Genomic DNA, 24,914 nt, shown 5'->3' on the forward strand with positions numbered 1-24,914 from the left:
TGGTAGCACTAACATCTGCTAGGAGGGTGAGCGAGCTACAAGCTCTCTCCTGTAAACCCCCACATACAATTTTCCACAAGGACAAAGTTGTCCTACAGGTGAAGCCTAATTTCCTCCCAAAGGTGGTTTCTGAATTTCATATTACTCAGAAAATTACCTTACCTTTGTTCTACCCTCCTCCCCATCCGGGAAAAGAGGAAGAAAGGCTACATAGGCCGGACCCAAGGCGAGCTCTCAGCTTTTACATCAGCAGAATGGCTAGGATCAGGCAAGCAGACCAACTGTTTGTAGGATACTCAGGTCACAAGTTGGGACTACCCATAACAAAACAAACCATCTCCAGGTGGATTATTTTGGCCATTCTGGAATGTTACAAACTGGCAGGGAAAGAGCCACCCCAAAATCTCAGGGCTCATTCAACCAGGGGTATCGCATCCTCTTCGGCTCTCCAAAGAGGGGTACCGTTCCGAGACATATGTGCGGCTGCCACATGGTCGTCCGCACATACATTCACAAAATTTTACAATCTGGATTCCTCCACTAGTCAAGAGACCAGATTTGGCAAGGCCGTATTACATTCGGTCCATCCCTAAAGGGATACATAACATTCTCACTCCCAACTCCAATTACATGCCACTGCTATGGGAGTCTATCAAAGATAAGGAATACGTCGGAGGATAAAATCCCTTCGAAGAACAAGTTACTTCTTACCTTGTAACGTTCTTTCGACGGGATGTTCCTCTGACGTATTCCTTATCGCCCCTCCCATCCATCCCTGCAGTGATACTTCCCTTGTGGTTGCAGTTTACGCTCCTTCAAGGTCAATAACCAATTCAGGCATGACTTTTCTTATGCTACAAAACGGAACTGAGCAACGGACGCAGCGTGTGGCTATTTATGGGCATGGTGACGTCGGCGCCGATACGGTGGCCGTCGAGGGACATCGACTCGGACGTCGACGCGCAGCGCCCTCTACAGAAAGAATTTCCGAGGCCAGCAAGCTGGAAACGTATTATCAAAGATAAGGAATATGTCGGAGGAACATCCCTTCGAAAGAACGTTACAAGGCAAGAAGTAACTTGTTCATCTTTCAGCTCAAGAAAATTTCATCCTCCTTAGCAGTCAATCTGTACACTTTAATTTATTTGATAATGTGCATGTTTTGTGAGCAAAAAACAGTGCGTCCTTCATTCTTTTGTGGACTTGCTCAAGAAAAGTATTTAATGGGAGGATTGCTTAAAAAGCTTGGCTTTACACTAGTTTTCTTGGAAGCACTAAAAAGTAATCTAGACCATGTATTCTAGGCTTGACATGTCATTAGCATCTGCCGGTTCCGCATGGCTCATGATGTCCATCTTGCCTATCAAGCATAATCTTCTCAGACTTTTTTCTGGATTTGTGCTAACTAGTGCATCTTTATGATGTTTCATGTTTGAATAGCGGTAAAGGACAGATAAACCGATGCTTTTGTCTGCATACCTGAACATTGTTTCGTTTTCTGTTTTGCAGATGCATTTCTTTGGAAAATCCCCCAAGTGATTCTTGGGCGGGTGGGTGCCCCTGTGAGCAGTAATGGAAATGGAAGTTCGGAGAGTCCCTTCAAGCACTTTGACAGAAGTTGATGCTGCATTTGTGTGTTGAATTGATAAATAGAGCAGTATTTGGGTTGGGGCTACATGTATAAAGAACGACATGTATCCATGTAAATTGACTGGCCACATCGTCCACAAAAGCGCTTTTCTTCCCAGACATGTCCCTATTGACACAGATCATGCTTGTGACACGAAGTGATAAGCCCTCCTTTCTGCTCTTCCTGGGTCTAAGTCAACTGATATTTATTCTGATTTTGTACCGGCGGGGAGCTGTTGATGTCCTGCGGGACATTTTAGATGGAGGTTCAGTAAGCTGGGATTACTCCAAAACAGAAGATGTCTACACAAACCTTAGCTGGTTCACGCCGGTCCCTGATGTAGAAGATCTGCGGTATTGCCCTCTGAAGTCACCTATACTCGGTATGTCACTCATTTATTTCTCCTCTTTGGTTCTAAGTGGTTTCAGACTATCAATGGAGGCTTGAAAGAATTCTATGTTCTCTGGTGAGCAGCAGACCTTTTGCAATAACCATGCTTTCCTGCTGGATTTCTGATTGGAAGCTCTCAGATAAGATTTAGTCTAAAGGCTATGGCTTGTTCTCTGGATTGCATATCTTTTTTTATCTTTTTCTCCCGTTGTCTTCTCTTTCTGTCGCCTGCACACTTGTCTCATGCAGGATTTTTCTGTCCTCTGTATACCCTCTTTTATCACACTTTCCTCCCTCTTTCTCCTCTTTTCCCTCTTCCATTCTGCCACCCTTGCTCCCTCACTCGCATTTGCCTTTAACATGTTTTCTCGTTTTTATTCCCTCTTTTTTTTTTCTCTACTCCTTTCGCTGCATGTCGGATGTTGTGGACTCTCTACCATACCGATTGCATGTTTTTCTTTGTTGAAAGGTTTGCAGCCGCTCTCATTCTGTAACAGGGCATGCTTGTAAACTGGGCGCTTGACTTGGAGGGTTTGTAGTGAGAAAAGATTGAGACCCGCTCAAGTAGCAAGTCCTTCCCTTGTTGCTAGGCACATGGTCACGACATCTTTACATTGTTGGATGAACACCCTTTAAAACTGTGGTTGCTTCACCAAGATCATTCCCATCTAGGCATTGGGAATACAAGGGTGCAGGAGTGTGAAGGCATGTTGCCATTCTACGCATGAGCTTAAATCGTTTTGGCAACTCACTGCAACATTCTCTCCATCCACCATTTTAAATGGAAGATCTGGCAATATGCCAGTCTACAGATTAGTCGCTTACAAAGGGAAGTGGTTGGGGACAATCTGCAGTGCCAGAGCCCTTCAAGATGAATGGGAGAGCCACTGGGGCAAACCCCATAAGACCGAATTGTGATTGATTGAAGTCCTTAGACGAGGCAATATAATCGAAACAGCGTTCTTCATAGCATTTCCTTTCTGAGGTGAAGAACTATTGTTGCTAACTTTTTCAGATGTGGTGCTCTGGCGATAAACCCATCAAAGGTCCTGTTTTACTACTTACTGTTATCAATTTAGCTAAATCTATAACTCGCAAAAGGAGAGGGGCCTTAATATTGGCACCACTGAAATAGGTAAAAGCATGGATCATGCTGCTGGTGTTGAGCAGATGCCACCTCGCATGAGCAAATCCGAGAAAGAAGGTACCTGGATTGCTCTTTGTGTAGGAAGACTTAACAGACCAGGGAACAAAAGCATTAGTAGGAAGAATCTCCTTAAATACACAAGGGCATAATGGCCCAAAGAGAAAGAAGGATATAAGTGGCAATGAGGGGCACAGGAATCCCAGAAACCCGAATATGGAAAATTGCCAAACCTCTCATAGAATATTGGGGACAGGAAAACCAAAGAAACCCAGGGACTTTACAAGGCAAGTGAAATACAAAGACTTAGAGAAACATAGTGAGGAAGGATAGCTCAGGGGCAACTCGACACAGGTTTGAATCCCGATCCCATGCTTAGCACTCATTGGTATTAAGCATGTTATAAAAAAGTAATTATAATAACTGAGAATAAAAAATAACCTTCTTTGAACATTTGTTTAATGCATACACGTGGCATTCCATTTTTTTTTGTATTGGTGTGCTAGATGCAGACTGCAAAGTGATCGGCCAGAAATCTCAAAAATGTGACTCTAGAAATGTTCATCCTTGGGTAGTACTTCATTTCACACAAAGCACACAAGATCCCATGCCACTTTACTTTGGCTCTTCAGATAAATCAGAGCTGATACCCAACTGGGATTTTCTCAAAATCCACCAAAAAATGCCTTGATGCTGCAGCGAGTGTTCTGAAGAAGCAGGAGTTGCTTGGAAGTATTTCACTTTTACTTTAGAGGGCACAATATGCGAGGCAGCATTTCATTGGCACTAGGTTCATGATGCAAAGTGTTTAGAGAAGTAGACTTCAGGCAGCTTGTTGAGCCGCGTGGACTTAATGGGGAGACGTGAATGAAGTGAACTCCCAAATGCTGGCTGCCTTTCGTCTCTTGGCATCCTACAAACTTTGGGCCTCTATACCTGCGCATCGGTTGATGAAGCCCTGCCCTTTGCAACAGAGTGAGTAGAAGGCCCCCGCAATATGGACAGCGTTATGCTGAGCAGCAGCAAAACCAAACTGATGCCCGCATAGACTCCAACCACTATTGTCAAAACACCCTCACGGCTTGCTCTACTTTCTCCCCAGTGTTTTTGAATACCAACATCTTAAAAAAAAAAAAGTGTTGCATGCATGAACCTTTGCAGCCTTCCTACACAATAAATGTGCATAATATTGAAACGATAATACAAACACATGGATCCAAACCACAGCCTTTAAAACAAAACAAAAAAACACCTTAAAATGTCACCTTTAAAATGCACAAAACGATTAATATTACGAACAGGCTTTCACTAACATTGTCTCACGGATGAAACTTGCTACATTCGGTATATCGGTGCAAGTCAAAATCACACTTTGTGCCCCAGCTCTCCTCCTAATTCCCAGTCTACGTAGATGAGGTTGGGTATGCATTTTCTTTAAGCACGTACGTGTACGTTTAGCACAGGACAACCTAAAATGCTTTAATTCATCAATGCCACCAATTTCACAGTTCCATGCTTCATCCGCTTCTGCGCCATTTCGACACCACTGTTCATCACGAGTCTAAAGAATATTAAAAACTCATGGCAGTTTTTAAACATATCATACTTGGTTATTGCATTTTGGTTAAATAATGTCTATTTTTTAAAGTATCTTCTATCTTCACCTACATTTTTAAAGAGCTTAGAGTGTTTGCTGGTCTCGATCACGCCGCAGTCATCCACTCGCCAATAATGCTATCCTCGTTTTCCTCTGACGTTCTTCTACTTAGTAGGAGTCTGACAGGAGCATACACTTAGGTAATTTCCATTTATCACGATTTGTAGATTCATGATGCTGACAAGGGGATTGTCTAGCAGCATTGCCTCTAAATCAGTAATTGTGTTTCTTGCATTCAAATTTGAGAATTCCGAGACTGGCCTTGTCTAATTTTTATTTACAGCACACTGGACCATAGCCCTCAGCCATGGAAGCGCAGTACAAGACTGACCTACGAAAATAACAAAAAAAGAAATTAGCTGCTGAGAGCTGAGTTAGCTGAAGGGGACGATTCATTCAAACAGAACAGTCTTTAGTATGCACTTAGTTTGCCAAGGAGGGGCAGGACCTCAAATCTGGCGGCTGAGCATTCCATAGGTGTGGCGCCGCTACTGGGAAGCACCCCTCCAGCACAGTAGACAATTTGGCTTTTGGTGCTAGTAGAAGGCCAGAGTTGTTAGACCTCCAAGGTATGCCTCGCTGGGAGCCAAAACAGTAGATTATTGAGGTAGACTGGGCTGTTCCCATAGAAACGGGCATGTGCAATACACAGGGTTCGAAACATGATTTGTTTTTGTCATGTGGAATCCCACAAGGATCATCCTTCTTGCCACTAATATTCAACATTTACCTATCCCAACTAATTAAAATCATCGAATGACATGGCCTCACCTGTTACAACTACGCTGACGACCCACAAATAGTCTATAAAATACAAGACTAACAAGAAAACTCAACACTAGGGAACTGCCTTCGTGAAATATACTACTGGATAAACTTAAACTACCTCAAACTTAACCCAAGCAAAACAGAAATAATTATCATCCCAAAAAATGGAGAACACAACCTCTACATCCCATGGCCAGTAGAACTTGGTGAAACCCCAGCCCCATCAACGATTGTTTAAAAAAAGAAAAAACCTGGCAGTCCTGATGGACAACGAATTCACTCCAGAGCCACAAGTAAACGCCCTAATCAAGAAATGCTTCTTTCTCCTACAAGCGGCTAAAAGGATCCTACCATTCCTCTCATTCACCAACAAAACAACTACCGTCATTGATCTCATGTCCAGATTAGACTACACCAATAGCTTATTTCTAGGCATACCTGAACGACTCCTAAATAAACTCCCAACACATACAAAATGCAGCGGCCAGACTGCTCCTTAAATTACCTCGAAGAGAACTCACCACACCAGCGCTGAAAACGCTACACTGGCTACCCATCAAACAGCAAATCAAGTTAAAATCAATGTGCATAATGCACAGAGCAATCCATGACCAAGGCGCAGAGTTCCTTTTTAAAAAAAAAATAAACATACATCACACTACAAGGCCACTCCGATCCAGTAGCGACATCCGTTAGGAACCCAAATCATACACCAAAACAAAAGTCTGAATACCCTTTCTCTCACCTCGCACCAAAAACCTGGAACGAACTACCAAAGAACATACAAAACACAAGAGATCACTTACAAGTCAGGAAACTCCTCCAATCCTGGCTCTTCACACCATAACTAAAATGAATGCCCATACGGGCATACATAGCGGAACTAGGCTGAGAGGAACCTATTCCCTAAGTCTTGACCCTTAATAGAATTAAGGATATACTGTTCTACAACATAACCACTTATCAATTGAAAGATCGACCACCTAGAATCATACCAAAGAATATCCTGCGATCAATCTGGAAGGAAGACCAGGTATGACCTAGCATTCCACCTTGGCACACATTGTAATCACCGGCAGCAATGGACCACAGACAGTAAATAGATAGGAAGGAGTGGGGAATGATCATATAACACCCCTAACTAAGTACGGATATTGCTTGCCCTCCTGGGTTTACTAAACTCAATAACTTAGCTGAGGGACCAGCTTTGCCATTGCCCTAGGAACTAGACAGTCAAGAAAGGGAAGAGGAAGAATATACCTACCTAATAGACCACCGACAATAAATAGATAGGAAGGAGCAGAGGAATGATAAAATAACACCACTATCAAACTAGGCAATAATGCTTGCCCAACCGGATGTACTAAGGTCAAATAATTTAGCTGTGAACCAGCCACACCACCGTCCAAGAATCTAGACAGTCAGAAAAGGAGAAAGATTATACCTACCCAGTATGACAACCAGATACACAAGACAAAACTACAAGGATTAAGAGACCTATAACGCACTAACCAAAACCTCACATTTCTGCATACTTAACTCACACAAAAACCGACACAACCACCTCGCGCAGCAAGCTGCACGCACTTCACCACACTGGAACAACAATGAACACATAGATCGCAACAACAGCACACGAGGACTTGCTTTGTTCCTAAATTCACACCCAAGCTCAGCACATGTTGAAACCTGAACTGAAGCTGCCAACAGGACACCACCTCTCACTATCCTAACCCCTTTTCACCCGCTAACCCAACCCCACCCTTTTCTTTACAGATCCGCCTGAGTGCATGGAGACCAACTCTGTTGGGGATGGAGCTCTATTTAAATACCTTTAACTTTTCCTATTGGGAGTCAGAGTAGGGACGTCCATGCCGCAGAAACATGATCCAACTTGCGGAGACCCCTGACCACTCTAACAACCTGAAGGTGGCTGAGTACTTATTGCCCCAGACCCTGCTGCAAAATCTAGCAGTAATCGAGACGGGACCCAATGATGGCATGGGCAAGGGTGGCACAGCTAATCAAGCCAAGAAAAGGGCAGAGTTGCGCAAGGAGCTTAAGATAGTAGGAGGAGCACGAAACAAGACTGCTGACCTGAGCTTTCATACTCAACCCTTGATCAAAGACAACTCCATGGGTCTTAACTTTAAAGTAGTAGGTGAAGTATTAAGGGAGCAATCGGCCACTTGAAAAGTCTGACATGCCGAGTCCAATTTACAAAGCTTGGGTTCAGTGCCAGCAATCATGATCTCCGTTTTGGAGTTAAGTGCCAAACTATTGTGTAGCATCCACCTGTGGATGAGATTATAGATGGTGTTGATTGTCACAGAATCGTCTGCATGATTACCGATGTGGAATGAGACACTGAGTGTCATCTGCATAGTTTGCGTAAATTGGGCCTTCTGAATCTAGCAGCTTATAAAGAGGCAGAGTGAAGATATTAAAATGCGCGGGGGCAGCACTTAGCCCTCAGTGGTAACAACCTAAAAAATGTACTCTGGCTGTTTGATTGTACAAAAGGAGAAGGGCTTCAAGGGAGAAGGTTGTAGATTCTTGTAGCCTGGCAACCAATGTGGAGTGATCAACTAGATCAAACGCTGCATTTAGGTCCAGAAGTATCATGTGATGCTGGAAATGCCCCATGGAGGGACAGGGCTCCCTAGTCCTTGTCCTACCACTTCTCTGTATGTTTTCTGCCACTGAGGTCCAGCCTAGACCTCTGGCAGTGCAGCTCTACGTTGTATCTTCTGACGAACAACACCCATGTGATACCTTTATGGCACCCATGGGTGGAGTTAGACCTTTGTACCCCTTATGTGTGTTTTTGGGCAGGGTATGGGCTGGTGGCAGCTACATGCTGACTAAGTGGCTCTGAGTGTCCTCCATTTTAGGTCATCCAGGCCCTGCCATAGTAATCAATGGATTTCTGTTAGAAGGCAAAGTGGCCTCTTGGTTTTTATTGCCTTTTACCTTGTTTCCTAAAGTCCTGGGAAGCCCTGTTTGTTCCCCTCCTCCTGGGTAGCTGTTTGGTGGAAACACCATATATGTCTCTGTTCCTTTTCTTCCTGACTTGCCGTTGGGTGGAAATAGCATGATATGGCTCTGGGGCTGCCTCCTGCCAGACTGATTGGAGCCTTCCCAGGTGCTATGTGTTGTGGGTACAACTTAAGGGTGGGACCTGTATGAATAGAGTCTAAAGTGAACTTGCATTCTGTGTTGTGGGTGTCTGGTTTCTGTGTGTGACACACAATGCATGAGGCATCCCTGACTGAAACTGACATGAAGGCAGTGTAGTGTGCTGAAAGGCTGGGCACTTGCCCCAATCCACATTCTTGGTTATGGGTGGAGTGAATGGCCTGAAATGCCTGTGAACCTGATTGGCTGTGTCCCTGCATTAATGCCCTTCTGCGTGATTGGCTGACTGAGCCTGGCTCAACCAGAGTGAATGGGGAACAGATGTGTATATCTGTGGACCTCTCACTTACCAATTTTGTTTAGAAGCTGATCTTGAAGCTGAAGCTGTTCCTTGAAGCCCAGTTGGAGAGGTCTGCTATTGCATTTTCTTTGTGTAATCCGAAAACTGCAGTTTTCTTCCAAGAACTGATCCAGAGAGGACCTGCAAAGGAGACCTCTCTCCGAGCTAGGAGGGACCATCGTGTAAACTGCTGCTCTTCATTCGAAGAGCCCTGCAAGCCAGTCCTCTGTGCCTGCCGTCCAGAGAAGGAGTCTTTGTGAGTTGAAGTCCATTGGTGTCACCCAGGGTCCAGAGGTTCATTTTGTGAACGCTAGAAGCCGTGCTATCTACCACCCAGAAGAGGGGGTACCCTAGGATAGTGCTGCTGGACACCCAGAGCTGCGAAAGTTCCAATCTGCCCAAGAACACTTCATAGGACATCCTTGCCATCATCACTGATCATTTGTTTTCCACTGCAGAGAGTCCAGAGTCACTGAGTGCAGAGGAAGGTCCGTCTGTGGTTTTCTCGCCACCAGAAGCTAACAAAGACGTCCCGAGGGTCCAGACTTGGTGAGGGTCCGAGGTCCACTCCAGTGGTCGAGTCCAGGTTGCCTTAAGCTGTCTAGAGGTCTGTGATTTGGCTGCAGCACTGAAGAAACGAAAGTCGTCAAACCGCAATATTCTGAAACCCGACACCAAAAGTGGCCTATGCACCTGTTGCCGCCAAAAGTCATCGAACGGCCCAATGAGTCTTGCTCTCATCTGCTAAGCCTTTTAGGAGCCCACACCAAGTTTCATCTTCACATGACTTGTACAGTCGGAAAAATCGTCGAACAAAGGAGAGAACCGCGAAGAGCAATACTGCTGTACTTCAGAAAGACTTTGGTTCATTTTTTCTTCTTGGATTTAGCATCCCAGTGGCTCCTTCTTCCAAGGGGCGGGGTCCATCCTCGGAGGGAATCGTTGAGTGAAACTGAGTAGCTCTGCCGCTTTGCCTGCCCAGGCACCAAACGTACTGTGACGAGGAAAAGCATCTTCTATCCTCAGTGTTCCAGGGGTCCCAGATTTGTCTTGGATCCTGTTCTCCTGCAGCCTCTCAGGTACTTTGGGTTGGTAAAACATTATGGGACTGGGCTGTAAAAGAAAGACAAGATAAGTTACTCCCTAACTTTTCAATTACAGGTGGGCCTGAGGGAGGGGGGATTGGTCTTCACCCAGAATTGTATATCTAGTTTAAAGAAAACATTCTGTCACTGTTCACAACTAACCTGTCTCTTCCCTATTCTATGCTGGTACAGCTCACTTATGAATTCACATGCCTCTTTATAACTGTCTGCAATTAGAGCACCTATACTGAATTTAAGTACTGTGTGGTACCACATAGTGTATATGTTTGCCATTCTTTGAATAAGTATTTCCAAGTAGAAAGTGTTATTTAAAATATATATATTCCTGAATCTTTATATAAAGAAGCTTTATCACCTAACAACATTGTGTGGGGACATTCCTTTGTGAGGGCTTTGGAGATTCACTGTACAAGAACCAGCCTGCATCACCACCTGAAAGCTTAAGCCTGGCTGCTCGTCCATTCCTACCAAATTGAGAGCCATGGCTAGGGTGTTCTGTGCCTTTACACTTCTGTATACAGGGCAGAAATACAGATGCCCCTTTCAGTTTTTACACATCAGGAGAGCAGTTTGTCCTTCATCAAAGTACTGCAAGATGTTCGTTTTTAGATCCAGCAAGGTGGAATCATACTATGAGTGCTTCTGAAACCTGACTGTTTAGGGCCTAAGATGTAGTAGCAGCTGAGAAAGTCTTGGATTTGCAGGGTGGGCAATCTTAGAAACGGCGTGTTACTTATGGGGTGGTCATTACCAGCCAGATTTGTATCGAGGGTGTTTTCATTTATTTATTTAAATAGGAGAGTAGGTTGAAAACCCTGTTTGTATTGGCACTGGATTGGTGAAAGAAGTTTATTCACATGTTGTTATTGATCAGTTGAAAAAGGTCAGAACACATGGATATGTTAAATAGTCTTGATTTATTCCGCACGTGGGTGCTCTAGTGGTTCACTTGGCACGTATAGTGCTTGGTCACATGAGAAAATCCAACACATGTTTCGATCGAGGTCTTTATCAAGGCGGAGTGGTGATAGATGCTCATACTTTAGTAAGGAAGCTGGATAGCCACTTGGGAGCCGGGGAGGCTCTCAAGAACAGGATGAGCAGTAACAGTCTCGAAAGATATGTGTTGCAACAAACCGATTTGCTCTTAATCTTTTTGCAGATGCTGGCCTGCCGAACATTCCCTCTTTAGAGTCATAACTGCATATCTATACTTTCCTTCTGCTATCAGTTTAGGTAACTCCTGGATCCTCAGAAATAGGACCTATTTGCTGTCACAATACTGAGGAACATGCTAGTAGTTTAAGTGCCTGTATCTGAGAACAGTTCTCCCACAAGTGCAGAAGGATGATTTTATTCATCAGCAAGGACACACCTTGCCTAGATGGTTTAGATGTCAGTGTACCTACTGTTTGCTTAGAAATCTATGATGTGGCGGAAAGGTTTAATTTGCTTAACCAAGAAACGCTGAGTAAAAAAAAAAAAAAAAAAAAATCTGAACAAAATGGCACAGAGGACTGCATCTCGAGAGCTCCTGCAGAAGAGAGCAGTGACTGCCAGTGAGTGGGTCCTCTGCGATCTTTGTCAATATTAATCACCTGACCAGTGGTGGCTCATCCATAATGGGCAACGGGGTGTTGACCCACTGGCCCCCTAGGCCATTATGGTGGAGCCGAGGAGCCAGCCCAGTCTAACAATGAACGCTCCATAAGCTGCTTTTTCCAGCTGAGGAAACGCTGCACTGTGAAAGGGGAAACTGTGTTTCCCTTTGACAGTTCTGTTTCCCAGCCGTGCATGCTCAGTGAGCCATGCAAGACAGGGGACGTTTGCTTCCCAGCCCTTTGGAAATGCTGGCTGGTGAACGGCATGTCTGTATGTGCAAGGGGGGGGGGGGTGCTCATGTGCTTCCCTGCATATATTAATAGAGCAGGCTGGAGTGGGGCGTTTCTTCACCCAAGCTTGGTCTGTGGAGCTGATTTTGGTGAGTTGGGGGGGGGGGGGGTTGTACAACAAATGCCTTTGTTGCACAATCCCCCTCCCCACTGGCCAAATTCAGCTCTTCTTCAGAGGCGCTGTGGGACCCAGGGAACAGGGATGTCATTTTCTTTACTGGACATCTGATAGATGTCTAGTAAAAAAGATCATGCCTGCCCCCCAGCACCTCGAATAAATACATAATAATATTGATTGTGTGCGTGTATGGGGCCTAGGGGGTCAGGAATGGTATTATTGTACTGGACAGCAGAGTTCTAGTAAAAATTGCCATGCCTGGGCCCCCAAGCGCCTCACAGGCACGCAATTGATTGTGCCTGCGAGGCGCTGGGGGCTCCAGGGGGCAGCCATGGTATTTTTTAATGGGCATCTGTGATTAAGGCATTTTGGTGCAGCCAGTCTAGCCACTTCTTCCTGTGGCATGACATTTTGTATTGGCATCTTTGATAAAGCAAGCATGATGAGTTTTATTATGTAGCGAGACTGGCATGTTGGTGCAACCAGTTTGGACATATTTTCACACTGGCATGCGTTTTGGAAAGCCAACAGGAGTGTTGTGGGGGGTACTGTCTTATATTGGTAGAACCAGCGTGGACATCATTTATAATAGTGGCGTTAATCGCATTGTGCGCAAAGCAAGGATGAGTATGTTCTTATATGGGAATACTGGCATATATTGGTGCAGCCAGTATGGAAATGTATGGGCACAGCCAGTATGAACATTTTTTTTTTCTTTTTTTTTTTTTTAACTGTTTTTTTAAAAACAGAGCAGAGTGATAACAGAATAATTATCATCATAGCCTATAATCCAACTTGAGCCATGTCCCAGTCCCTCCCTCTGCATCCCTCCCCGTGCCTCCATCTCAGACAGAGTTTTGGGAGGTTGACATTCCCGGTTTTTCCTCAGCGCCTCCCTCCTCCTGCTAAGCTTCCCCCTCCTCTAGGAATCTCCTGGTGTTGCAGGGTTTATAGGTTAGAGCTGGGAATTTCCCATCATATTCTAAGAATGGGGCCCAGGTGTCCAGTTGTGGCTGCGGTTATCTTTTCCGCAATCAAAATGTCCCACATCTTTCCCACCACAAAATCATGGGCGGGCCTTCAATAGATTTCCATGTGCGGGCAACTACAATTCTCGCCGCCAGCAAACATTGGGTTAGTAGCTTGGCTTTCCTCCCTAAGGTTCCATGGCCAGGGCAAAAAGCAAAGGGGATAGTGGGCATCCTTGCCTGGTTCCGCAAGTTGGGGTCAATGGCACCCTCTTGAACCCCAATCCCCCTAAGAGTCCTCGGGGATTGATATTTGGCCAGGACCATTTTTTTTGGAAGGCTGGCCCGAAGCGAAAGGCCTCGAGAGTGTGGCGCAGAAAGGACCAGTCTACCTTGTCAAACGCCTTTGTGGCGTCAAGGGCCATCAGTACCGGTTGCTGAGAATTTCAGGTAGCAAGGTCAACCGGTCAACCAGGTCTAGGGCTTTGCGAATGTTATCCCCCGTGGATCTGTTCTTAATGAAGCCGGTCTGGTCTGGGTGAATTATGTCCGGCAAGATGGGCGATAGACGGTTGGACAGAATTTTCAAATGGATGTTGGCATCTATGTTTAGTAAGGCAATAGGTCTGTAAGGAGCTGGGTCTTTACGGTCTCTCTCTGGTTTGGGTAGCAGGATCGTGGTTGATTCTAGCATAGAGGGAGTAACCGTTCCCGATTCCCTGAAGGAGTTGAAGAGGGTTACCATGGGGGCAGTTAGCTGGAGTCGGAATATTTTGTAAAATCTGATGGAAAACCCATCGGGCCAGGAGCACGGGATTTGAGAGACTTTATAGCGGCTTCCACCTCCTTACCTGTAATTGGGGCGTCTAGATCGTCTCGGCAGAATCCTCCAGGTGAGGCAGCGCTGCCTTCGGCAAATATTCTTTGTGCCTTCTGGTTCCGGGGGCGCAGTCATCACTTGAGCTAGATGGGCCGCTGCCAACCATTGCTATTCCTGTTCTGCGTATTGTACTATTCCTTGGTGGTGCTGTAGACCAAAAAATGGTGTTCTTTTTTTCTTTTAGGTAATTTGCTCACTAGCAGTTTGTTATTTTTGGCATAATAGAACTGTTTATCCTTGGCCAAGAGATGTGCTGTGTGTTCGGCATAGTGAGCCTCAATTTTATTTCGGGCGATACGTATGGCCCTCTGGGTCCACCCTTTTTTTTTTAAATGCATTCCTTCAGCTTCCCGAAGTTCCTCCTCCAGGACCAAACTGGCTTGTCGTCTGGTTTGGTGGTATGCAACACCTTGTGCGATTCCCTCCCCCCCGGACTACCGCTTTCATGGCATCCCAGGTGTTCGCTGAGGAGGTGTCTTCATTCGGGTTTTCTTTAACAAGTTTCGGATGGTGGCGGCAATTGAGTCTCTCAGTGGCATCTCATTGAGTATCGGGTCAAATAGGGCCCATCGGCGCGGTGAGTTTGGGGTAGGTTGGTGTACTGTAAGTTCCAGCGCAATTGTAGCGTGGTCAGATAAAGTTCTAGTGCCGATGGATACCCCCTCAACGTAGGATAGAAGTTGTGGGGACGTCAGGAGGAGGTCAATTCTTGAAAAGGTCCTATGGACATGGGAATAAAATGAGAAATCTCTTTTCCGCAGGGTGTAGCACCCGCCACGAGTCCACAACGTCTACAGTTCTGAAGAGGCGTAGCAGGCCCAACGCTGTATTAAAGTCTTTGGACGAGGGGGGATGCAATCTATCCTTTGTGGGTTCTAGGACTCAATTGAAGTCCCCTCTGATCACCATCTGACCCGTTGAGAAGGTGGCGAGGGCCGTGCCGAGGGAGTCATAGAAGGTGGACTGTCCCACATTAGAGGCATATGCAGAAACAAGCGTGTATAGCTGTCCCAACAGGAGACATTTGATAGCAACGTAACGGCCTGCAGGGCACAGTTTTGTGTCCAAAATGTGTGGGTTCAGCCCTTTCCCAAAGAGAACTGCAGTTCCACCTTTCTTGGTGCCACCGGAGGCTAAAAATTGAAGCGGGAAGCTGCTGGACCTAAGACGTCCAAAGTCCGACATGAGTAAATGGGTTTCTTGTAGCAGGGCGACTCCAGCGTCCTCGTCTAACAGTCGTCGTAGAATGGATTTACATTTGGAGGGGGATTTCAGGCCCTTAACATTGAGGGAGAGACATTTCAGGGTCCAACCGTCTGGGATGGAGATCTTGTCTGCAGTGGCATCTGGGCCGGGCAAGCCTGGATCATCAGCCATAACTGCAAAGAGGCCATAGCTGAATGTCACTCTGCTTCTGAACTTTTATCCTGAGTCTCCAACGGGAGAACAGGATTTTAGATGATGGAGGGGGAGGGCGAGGGGGCGATGTGTCTGGATTGGAGCCCCCCCCCCCGTGGCCAATTGGGCAAGAACCGTGCCTGCGGCCAACAATGCAGGGGCAATTAACCGGAATAAAGTATCATTCCAAGGACACATATGTGGTCCATACCTTGGAAACGGGCAGGAATCGTGGGGAGCCCGCCGATGCGTTAATAACTAGATTTCTTTTTTTTTTATTTATGTATTTATAGACTAGAGTCTTTAGGTTCAGCATTTTCCCTAGAGGAGATCAGATGGTGGGGAGGAACTGGGGTACTTACAATGGTATTTGGTCAGTCATTTTGTTTCCCGTCTTTCGCCACTCTTAAACAGGAAGCTGTCCTGGGTTTCGGCAGAGAAGTAGATGCCTCATCCCCGTTGCCTGTCGCGGTGAGGGTTGGAGCACCTCCAAGTGTATCTGGGTGCAAGATCTTCTCAGCATCCTCAAGGTGGCTGATCCTCCGGAGGGAGCCAATGTGGGTGAACTGGGGCACTGTTGGGAACAGCCCCCTATAGCGGATTTGATGGCTTTGGAGGTAGAGAGTCAGAGGGCGTAGGGCCTTCCTCTTTTGTAGTGTGAGCAGGGAGAGATCTTGATAGATTTGGAGGGGGAAACCATCTCGGGAACAGCTTATCACTGAGATGGCTTCTTTTGTTGTGTAGAAATGAGAGTACGATTCTACTCCACGCCGTGTGCGCAGCCTGTGAGTGCAGTCTAACAGGAGCTGGGGTTTGTCTAACTGTGGTAGAAGGGCCTGAAAGAAGTTCCCAACAAATTCCGCTAGGCCTTTGTCTGGGACAGAAGATGGGATTCCTCGAATCCGGAGGTTATTGCGTCGAGCCCTGTTTTCGAGGTGGTCTTGTTTAAATTCAAGGATCTCGCATTTATCCTGTAGCGTCTGGACAGCACGCTGGATCTCCCCCATTGTTCTACTTCTGCAACCCTTTGATTGGTGTGTTCCAGCTTCGTTGTAAGTTCGGTAATGCACAACCTCAATTCCCACATGATATATGCCATGAAAGCCTGAATATCTTCTTTGGTTGCCAAAGACCCTTTGTCTTCCGGGGATTTCTGTGGGGTCAGTTTGGGAGGGTCATGTTTTTTGCTGCTGTCAGCTGCTGAGAACATCGCAGTAATCTCTGAATTCTTGCAAACCTTTGACTGCTTGGCCATTTCTAATCCGGGCCGACGGGTGGGGGGAGTTTAATTGCTTCAGTGATGCAAGGTGAAGTAATGGGAAGCTCGGAGTTCTTCTTGTAATGCCCAGTGTCAGCAGGGCTCAGGGCAGCCTTAATCAACGCTATTGAATGATGTGCGGGTGGCCAAGGGTCATATGGTCAGGGGTATTTAGGTGGCGAGGAACTTTTTCACGCCGCACAGTCCAATGAGCGCCGACCAGCATGTAGGAGCCTTAAGAGCCAGGGTGTGAGGGATGTAGAGTGGGCCGGGGCGCCCCGGGCAGTGGGAGTGGTATTCTCATTCTCTAGTGCTGTTCCACAAGTCTAGAAGAGGCTTCATTTAGTGCTGCTGCATATATTTGGAAAGTTGGGAGGCGTAGCCACCATCAAGCCTTATGTTGTACCCCCTGGTTCGAATTTTGATGCTGTTGAACTTCAGCAAAAGAAAAAAGAGGGTGGGGGATTTCGGGGTGCCGTGCGGGCCGGGGTGCACCAGGGATGGAAGAGTATGCCAGGAGTGAGGAGTGGGGGGCAAAACCTCCTCAAGGCAATTCCTCTGGGGCAACTATATGGGAGTACGCTTCTCTCCCCTCCCCTCAGCGCTGCAGGGTCCAGCTGGGGGCCAATTTATTCTCCAGATGGGCTTCCATGCCAGAGGGGGTTGGGGGGGGAGTCCCACGATGAAGACAGGAGTGGACGGGGCCAGGAGTGAGCCTCCCGATGTGCAGGAGCAGCTGTTGTGTTTGGGCCCAGATCGCTGGGCGGCTACTAGGTGTTGCATAGGAGACGGAAGAGGGGCTGAGGGAGCACTTGCCCTACCGGCGTTGTCGCGGGGCTCCAGGGTCCGTGCTCCTCAGGGCGCCATCGAGCCCCAATGCGTTGGGTCCAGTACGGGGCCGCGGCGGAAGTAAGGCGTCCATGTCGTGGGTCTCTGGCAGCAGGCGGAATGGATGGGTCCCAGGAAGGGGGGGGGGGGCACCATCCAAAGCTCAGGCAAGGGATAAGGCTCCACGAGCGGGTTCTCTGATGGAGAGCTGATGTCCTCGCACAGAGGCAAGATACGAGTGCGGACACCCGCCGCCATCTTGGATAGCACGTCTCTGAGCAGCCCAGTCGGGCGAACTCGTTTCAGAGCTTTTTGGGATGGAATCCCCTTGTTTCTCCGCCGGCACTCCCCCCAACCTTCTCACATCATAGTCTGCATTAAAAGCTCAGGGAAGGATGCAGAGACCCTTATAAAATGCCTAATTCAGCGGGCCCATGGAGAGCCGATGCATCGTCGGTGCTCAAAGCCAAGACCCCCCTCACCCCCCGGTATGAAAATGTTTTTATGCTTGCACGTATTATGGGCCAAGGCATTATGAAAATATGTTGGCGAAATGCTTCTGTGCACCTTGGTGACTTGTATCTATTTGATGGTTTTCATGAGTTACCCTACAAAACCAATTGCAAACTGGTTGCTTTTTTAATCCATTTTTCAAAAAAGTGTGCTGTAAAATATACCATTTTAACCCATTACTTATATTAAAATACTCTGGACGGGGCAGGGGAACCTACGCAAACCCCCTTAAATGGTTTGGGCTCTTTCGCTACGCTCTGTACACTTCACAGCCACCACTGGACCAGAGAATTGGAGCCTACACTCGATTTTTCCAGCATTGTACCTGTGTGTGATAGTTTCTGTTAATGGTTTTCTAAAGAGGAAGAATTGAGCAAAAATGGTTGCACCAAGTTCATTTCATAACTTCATTTGCATTTCAGTGTGCACAATTTCAATATGTAATTAACCTATTCGTGATATTGGGCTGTTGGCAGTGGAAAGCCTGCTTGCAATGATACATTTTGGGGTTTTCTTTGCTTTCTTTTGCTGTGGTTAAATTTTTTGTATGTAGCTGCATTTGCTTGATAGATTTGTTTTAAATGCATGTATAGCTAACGTAACAAGCTACATAGTCTGTAGATGGAAGAGCTTCTCACCCAAACCTGGTGGGCAGAAAACCTCCCCTTCTCCTGCCCTCTTACACACACTATAGCCACCACCAAAGCCTGCCCTGTCCGTATAGCCACAGCATTCATGATTCATGCACATACATCAACTCATAAGAGCACACACATCTACTCAACAACCACGCACATCCACTCGAAGGAATTATTCCACTATGAAGGATTTATTCTCTATCCTCAAAGAAATAGAGACCCCCATAGTGCCACCCGACACTTGCATTAAAGATAAAAATGGTGCTCCGAGAACCAAAATGCACTAGCCAACAAAATTTCCACATTACAAAATAAAATTTCCAGTAAAAGAGCCTCCTTAAACGACGCTCCCCCATCTCAAATAACTGAGATTATTACAGCTAGTAAATCCACCCGATTCAACTTCACCAAAGTCTCCATTCTTGAAGTGGAAAGAATCATTTTGTCACTGAAACCGTCTGTCAGGGTGATCTGTGCCCCGCACAGCTTATCAAGGATGCTGCCCGAGACCTCTCCCCCTTCATTACGAAGCTTATCAATGCATCCTTCTCCACCGGTACCATCCCCACCAATCTGAAACAATCTTGGGTACTTCCACTCTTAAAAAAAATCCACTCTCGACCCATCCACGCCGACCAACTATAGGCCAATCACAACAGTACCTTTTCTCCTAAAAAATCTGGGTAAAGTTGCCTATGTACAAACCCAGAAACACCTGGAAGTACACAGTCTATTAGGAGCCAGACAATCCGGCTTCCGTCCCCAATACGGAACCAAGACTGCACTCGTTGATCTTAAGACCCAGGTTGATGAGCTTAGAGACAACGGCAAAGCCACTCTACTCCTCCTCCTAGACCTCTAGGCTGCATTCGACCTGGTTGACCATACTATCCTATACAACCACCTTAACACAGCCGCTCACTTTTCTGATGAAGAAATTACCTGGATTAGATCCTTCCTAAATGGTAGAACCATGACGGTCTTTTCGCCCACAGCAGCTGCCGACTCCATACCAATCACCTTTTGCGTGCCTCAGGGCCCACATTGTACAACATTTTTACCAAGCTCCTTTTCGATGATCTGGATCATCTCGGTATCGCCTACAATAATTATACAGATGATACCCATATCCTCCTCCCATTTTCTGGGGATTATGAAACGGATTTGGCCTTGGTGAATTGAGTGTTCATCATCATCCAGGCATGGATGGCCACACATGGACTATGCCTGAATGATGATAAAACCGAACCCATCATCCTGGGCACCACCTCTAGCCTAACAAAAACTAGGACCTGACTATTCCTCTTTCATAATCGATGGCAACAGCATCAAAGTAGGACAAGAGGTAAAAACGTTGGACTTTTACCTGGACTCAAACCTCTCATTTACCAAACAGGTTAATTCTTAGCATCCTCCACGGCCTACTCGTGCAAATTGATCCGCACAGCGAAGCCATTTCTCTCAGATACTAGTTGCACGACCTTGGCCAGAGCCCTTATCTTGTCTCGCCTGGACTACTGCAACGCCCTGAATCTAGGGTCCACCAAAGCCACTACTAGAAAATCCAAACTCTACAAAATAATGCCCTTAGAGCGGCATTAGGCATCTCCAGAAGAGACCACATCTCTGAGAGTAGCCGACAGAACTGGCTCCCAATCAGTGACAAAATTATCTTAAAAACGTTGTCACTTACTCACAAATCTCTCAACAACGCTGCGCCCATCTACTTGGTCGACAGATTCCACAGGCAGACCTCCCCGAGACCTTCTAGAACAGCCTACAAAGACTGCCAATCTATCCCCAATTTCAATCGTTCCACAAACGGTGGCAACAGCTTCCCGGTGAAAGCAGCCAAACTATGGAACTCCCTACCTCCCACACTGAGAAATGACCTCCCCTACCAAAACTTCAGGACCAACACCATCCTGTGGCTGAAAGCGAATGATCGCTAAATGCAATAAGCAGCTAGATTTCACTGTGAGGAGTACCGCCCCTCCACCCAATTGTACATTTGCACACACTCACCCTTCTATCACCCACACATGTATATATTGCTGATGTAAGCAAGCCATATGCATCATTTATATTTTTGCTTTTGTACTATCCGTCTGTAATAGGATGTACTCTGTATATACCCTGTATTTAATACCTGTAAATAAATAATTACACTGTTGTAACCAAGCTTCGCATATACATGTAACTGCTGCGCTCTGGTACCCTAGGGTATGTTCGCGCATTATAAATAATAAAACAAACAAACTCGCCCACAAAAGCACGCACCCTAATTCAAACATACTCTGTCTCAAACACATACATACAAACCACTTTTTTACACACTTGCCTGGGCCGCACCAGTGAACTCTCCCTCTTGCACAGACTCCCTCCAGTCACCAACTCTGTGAAAAGGTAACAGACTAGGGAGTAGGACTGAGCCTCCCTTCAGCTGTCCCTTTTACCTGCTGCATACAAAAAGTGGGGAAGTCTTATTAAGCACAGTAGAGTGGGACGCTAAACTAAGCACAAACAACGGTCTTCACCGGTTAGGAAAGAATTACTTCAATAAGTCAGAACTTAAGGTGTTGTGTGTTATCTTTTGAGATATCACAATGACTCTGAAGAAAGCCAAAAGCACATTTTTGTAAGCCATCAAGAGTAATAGTATCATGGACTAAGTGTATTCATTCAGTTTCCAAATTTGTAATAGAATCTCAAGACACGTATAGACAGGTAATCGCTTTACTTCACTGACGCTGCAGACACATTTAATGGAGAAGGAATCTTGCCCCCAGTACATTTTCCTGAATTGTCCTCTCCTTTACAGCCTCACCACCACGACGATCGCATCTTGGGCGTATTTACATATGCAGATGCATTATTTTTAGATGAGCTGCCAAATTCAAACGCAAGCTTTTCCCACAACATCTTTATAATTTACAGCCTTGCCCCATTTTCCATAACCAAAATTTGTTATGTGATACCTACAAAAATATGAAGGAAATAGATGGATCTAGACACAATTACTTTTATGTGTACCTGCAGGTCCCAGCCTTTCCCACACAACCTTGCTACTTCACAAATTGCAACTTAAGCCAAAAATATACGCGTGGACTACATACCCACGAGGTACAGTAACAACAGCCTTTCTTTTAATTTCAGTGTACATCGGCTAGTTCTTAGTGAAAAAAGACTCCCAGGATGAAAAACTTTGCATCAACCAATTCCCGTTTGTTGCTTTTAGATTCTCTAACAAAACATTGAAGAGTTGCACACTGTGTTCCTCTCCGAACTGCACCGCTTGTACTTCCGAGGCTACCTCTGGCTAGTTCCCTACAGATTGTGCCCCCACACTTGGTTAAGCTGTCAATGATGGACCTTTAAATAATTGAGCAGTCTAATAAAGCTAAATCACTAATTATTAGAATAGCCAAAATAGATTTTGTTAGCCATCAATAGACTTCACTGTCCTTTTTCTTTTGTGTCTGCCTCCCCACAGGGTCCACTTGTTTTTGTCGCCCTTAAGAAGGCATTCTTTGAACCCAACGCCCGGCAGGTGGCATTGCTGCCGAAATGTGTTGTGGATGTCCTTTTAGACACCAGCACGTAGGCCGCCGACCTCCCTCAGGACTCATTAGATAAACCAAGAAATGTAATGTTTAGAAATTCCTGATTTCTTTCCTTTATGCAAATCATTTGTTAAACTCAATCTTTAGAAAGTCATGAATTCTTTCTTTCATGCAAATTATTTGTTGTTCTTATATATTTTTTTTTGTATTTTATACAACTTGTTTCTCGCTTGTTCATGTGATTTTTGCGAAATTGTTTTGATACATTTTCTCTAGTTTCCTTTTTTTGTGTATAGTTTTTTCTCATTATGCAAAATAAATATGTTATAAATTCTATTACAAATTTGGAAACTGAATGAAACTTAGTCCATGATACGATTACTCTTGATGGCTTCCAAAAATTTGCTTTTGGCTTTTTTCAGAGTCATTGTGATATCTCAAAAGATGCACACAACACCTTAAATTCTGACTTATTGAAGTAATTATTTCCTAACCGGTGCAGTCCGTTGTTTGTGCCCTTTACCTGCTGTGCAATCAGTCTAGGTGGGGGTCTGCATTCAGGCGCCCCCACCCTCGGCATGAGTCAGGCAGGGAGTGGCTGTGCATGAAGTGCCTAGGAGAAAGAATGCTATGACGTCAAGCAGGTCTCTCAATTGCCTTTGATAGCACAGTGTGGGTCATGGCTTCTGTGCAGACACCGCCCCCTCCATAGTCCATGCACCATGTTGTGAAAAGCATTGGGTTCACCACCAATGAGCACTGGGTCCATGATGCAAATGTAAACAAAAAATACATTTAACATTTTTTGGGCGCCACACTCGTGCCCCTTATTGAGGAGCTGCCTTGGTTACTCATACAACGGCTGTCGGCAATGTAGTATAAAGCCCCCTTTCCATGGAATCTCATTTGGGGCTAGTAAAGGGGGTTCCTTAGCCTTGTTCTACCTTGCTGGTGGAGGGACTCGCAAAGTGAGGCTCACTGGGCCTACCCCCTACTTGAGGGTTCATGTCTGGAAAGTGGGTGAAGGGGTCACACCAACTTGATTCCTTTCAAGTGGGTGGAAGAAGTATCTCCGTACTGACTGACCTTTACCGTGTACGTATGTATCATGCGTGTGTGCGTCAATAGTGTTATGCGTTCTTTTAGGTACACCGCTCAGCACATGCCTGTCCGCAATTTGAAATGTGCTTAGTGATTATGTGAAACCGTGCGGTTTTTTCCTGCGAGTAGTGCACAACTGGCAGTCATTTTCTGGAGGCAACGATTTGTAAATTGTAAATGGGCTCAACTTGGTTACCAATTAATCTGGTACGGCACAGTGAAATTTCCACGACTGTTATGAAGGCATAAAACCAGTAATTATTCCGGGTCAATGTGAAACCATCAATTTTCTGGGGGACTTTAAAACTGGAACAATATTTCTTTTTAGGTTATACGATATGGGAAAAGGACATTTTTCTGGGGACAATTATGTTTTGTGACTGTTTAACTGCGGAAATGTGAAACTAGCCTAACACTAACCATGTTATGCAAGCAGTTTGAAACTCGTATTGAGCAATTTATTGGGGGCATTAAAAAACTACCAAGGTACATTTCTTGTGGGAATGTGACAAGTGTGATGGTGATTTCCTAAGGGAGCAGTGTTGCATGACAATTTGCTCGGTTGATTCAATGACATGGAACAGTTTTCTGAAGGCAATGTGAAACTGCCAGGATTATATTTTTGGGAGACTCTGAAACTGCTATGCACCTTTGCCCCCAGAAAAATACCCTGCCAATGTGTTGAACCTGGGCAATGTGAAAATAAAATGGAACTGTTTTCTGAGAGCAATACGAATCTGGGAAAGTGCATTTTTGCGCGCTGTGTGAAACTGCCAATGTATTTCTCCTGAGTGCACTGGTGTAACATGAGAACTGATGGGTACTCCTTGCCCCTTGCAAAGCATTAGAAAATCATTGAAGGCCTGTACACATGCAGGCTCCTCCAGCACACAATTTCCACCTCCCCTTCACATGCCCATACTTTATACCATTGTCCCTTCTCTTTGCAGGACACGTTTGGATGCTTCTTGCAGAGCTGGCTGTTCCATAAACTATGTAATTCCTCGTGCTGTTATTCTTGATATAGTAGTTATTTCCTTATTTTTTGACAACGGCTTCCTCACAGATCCTTTTTTTGTGCTACTTATGTCTCAGCAGCACCTTCAAAAGATGCCTGGTCTGCTTTGCACAGTTTTGCCACCCAATCATTACAATCCATGTCTTGGTTCCTTGCCCACTGGCTTCATTGGCCTGGCCGCATCCCTGCGACTCCCTTTCGATTTGGAGATCTGAAGAGCAGGCCTACACCATTATGTGGAAGTCCTTGATTTGGCAGTTCCCTTTTGCCTTCAAGAACTTTGGTGCGAAATACTCATTTCCCAGCCTGCTGACACCAGATCACTTATTCTACTGTATGCTCCTGGTAATGTTTTCTTCCATTGTCCGTGCCAAGACCCTTCCAATAACTCTACCTTACGGAGGGGGCTCTGAGGGCCATGGAGTTGCCAAAGGTTAAGGTAGCTTTAAATTAACATATAGTTCCAATGTGCTGTATAGATACTTCAGGATCACTCCTCCCACAGCTCATGTCCCTTAGTTTATGCCGACTTCCCTCCAGGGGTAGGCAATGCTTCACCACATGGT

The 24,914-nt window shown here is 45.7% G+C and overlaps 1 protein-coding gene across 1 annotated transcript in view; it reads left to right on the plus strand.

Moving 5' to 3' along the window:
• The window catches only part of LOC138525755 (beta-1,4-galactosyltransferase 3-like), a 547,693-nt gene that overhangs the window by 90,992 nt on the left and 431,787 nt on the right, over window positions 1-24,914 (plus strand). The window contains exon 3 of the mRNA XM_069635927.1: window positions 1,510-2,012. Within this exon, the coding sequence (XP_069492028.1) occupies window positions 1,751-2,012 (262 nt within the window). The 5' untranslated portion in view covers window positions 1,510-1,750. The remainder of the gene's footprint in view (window positions 1-1,509; window positions 2,013-24,914) is intronic.

Source organism: Ambystoma mexicanum, chromosome 7p, assembly GCF_040938575.1.
Source record: "Ambystoma mexicanum isolate Mex_15411 chromosome 7p, UKY_AmexF1_1, whole genome shotgun sequence".
Classification (NCBI taxonomy): Eukaryota; Metazoa; Chordata; class Amphibia; order Caudata; family Ambystomatidae; genus Ambystoma; species Ambystoma mexicanum.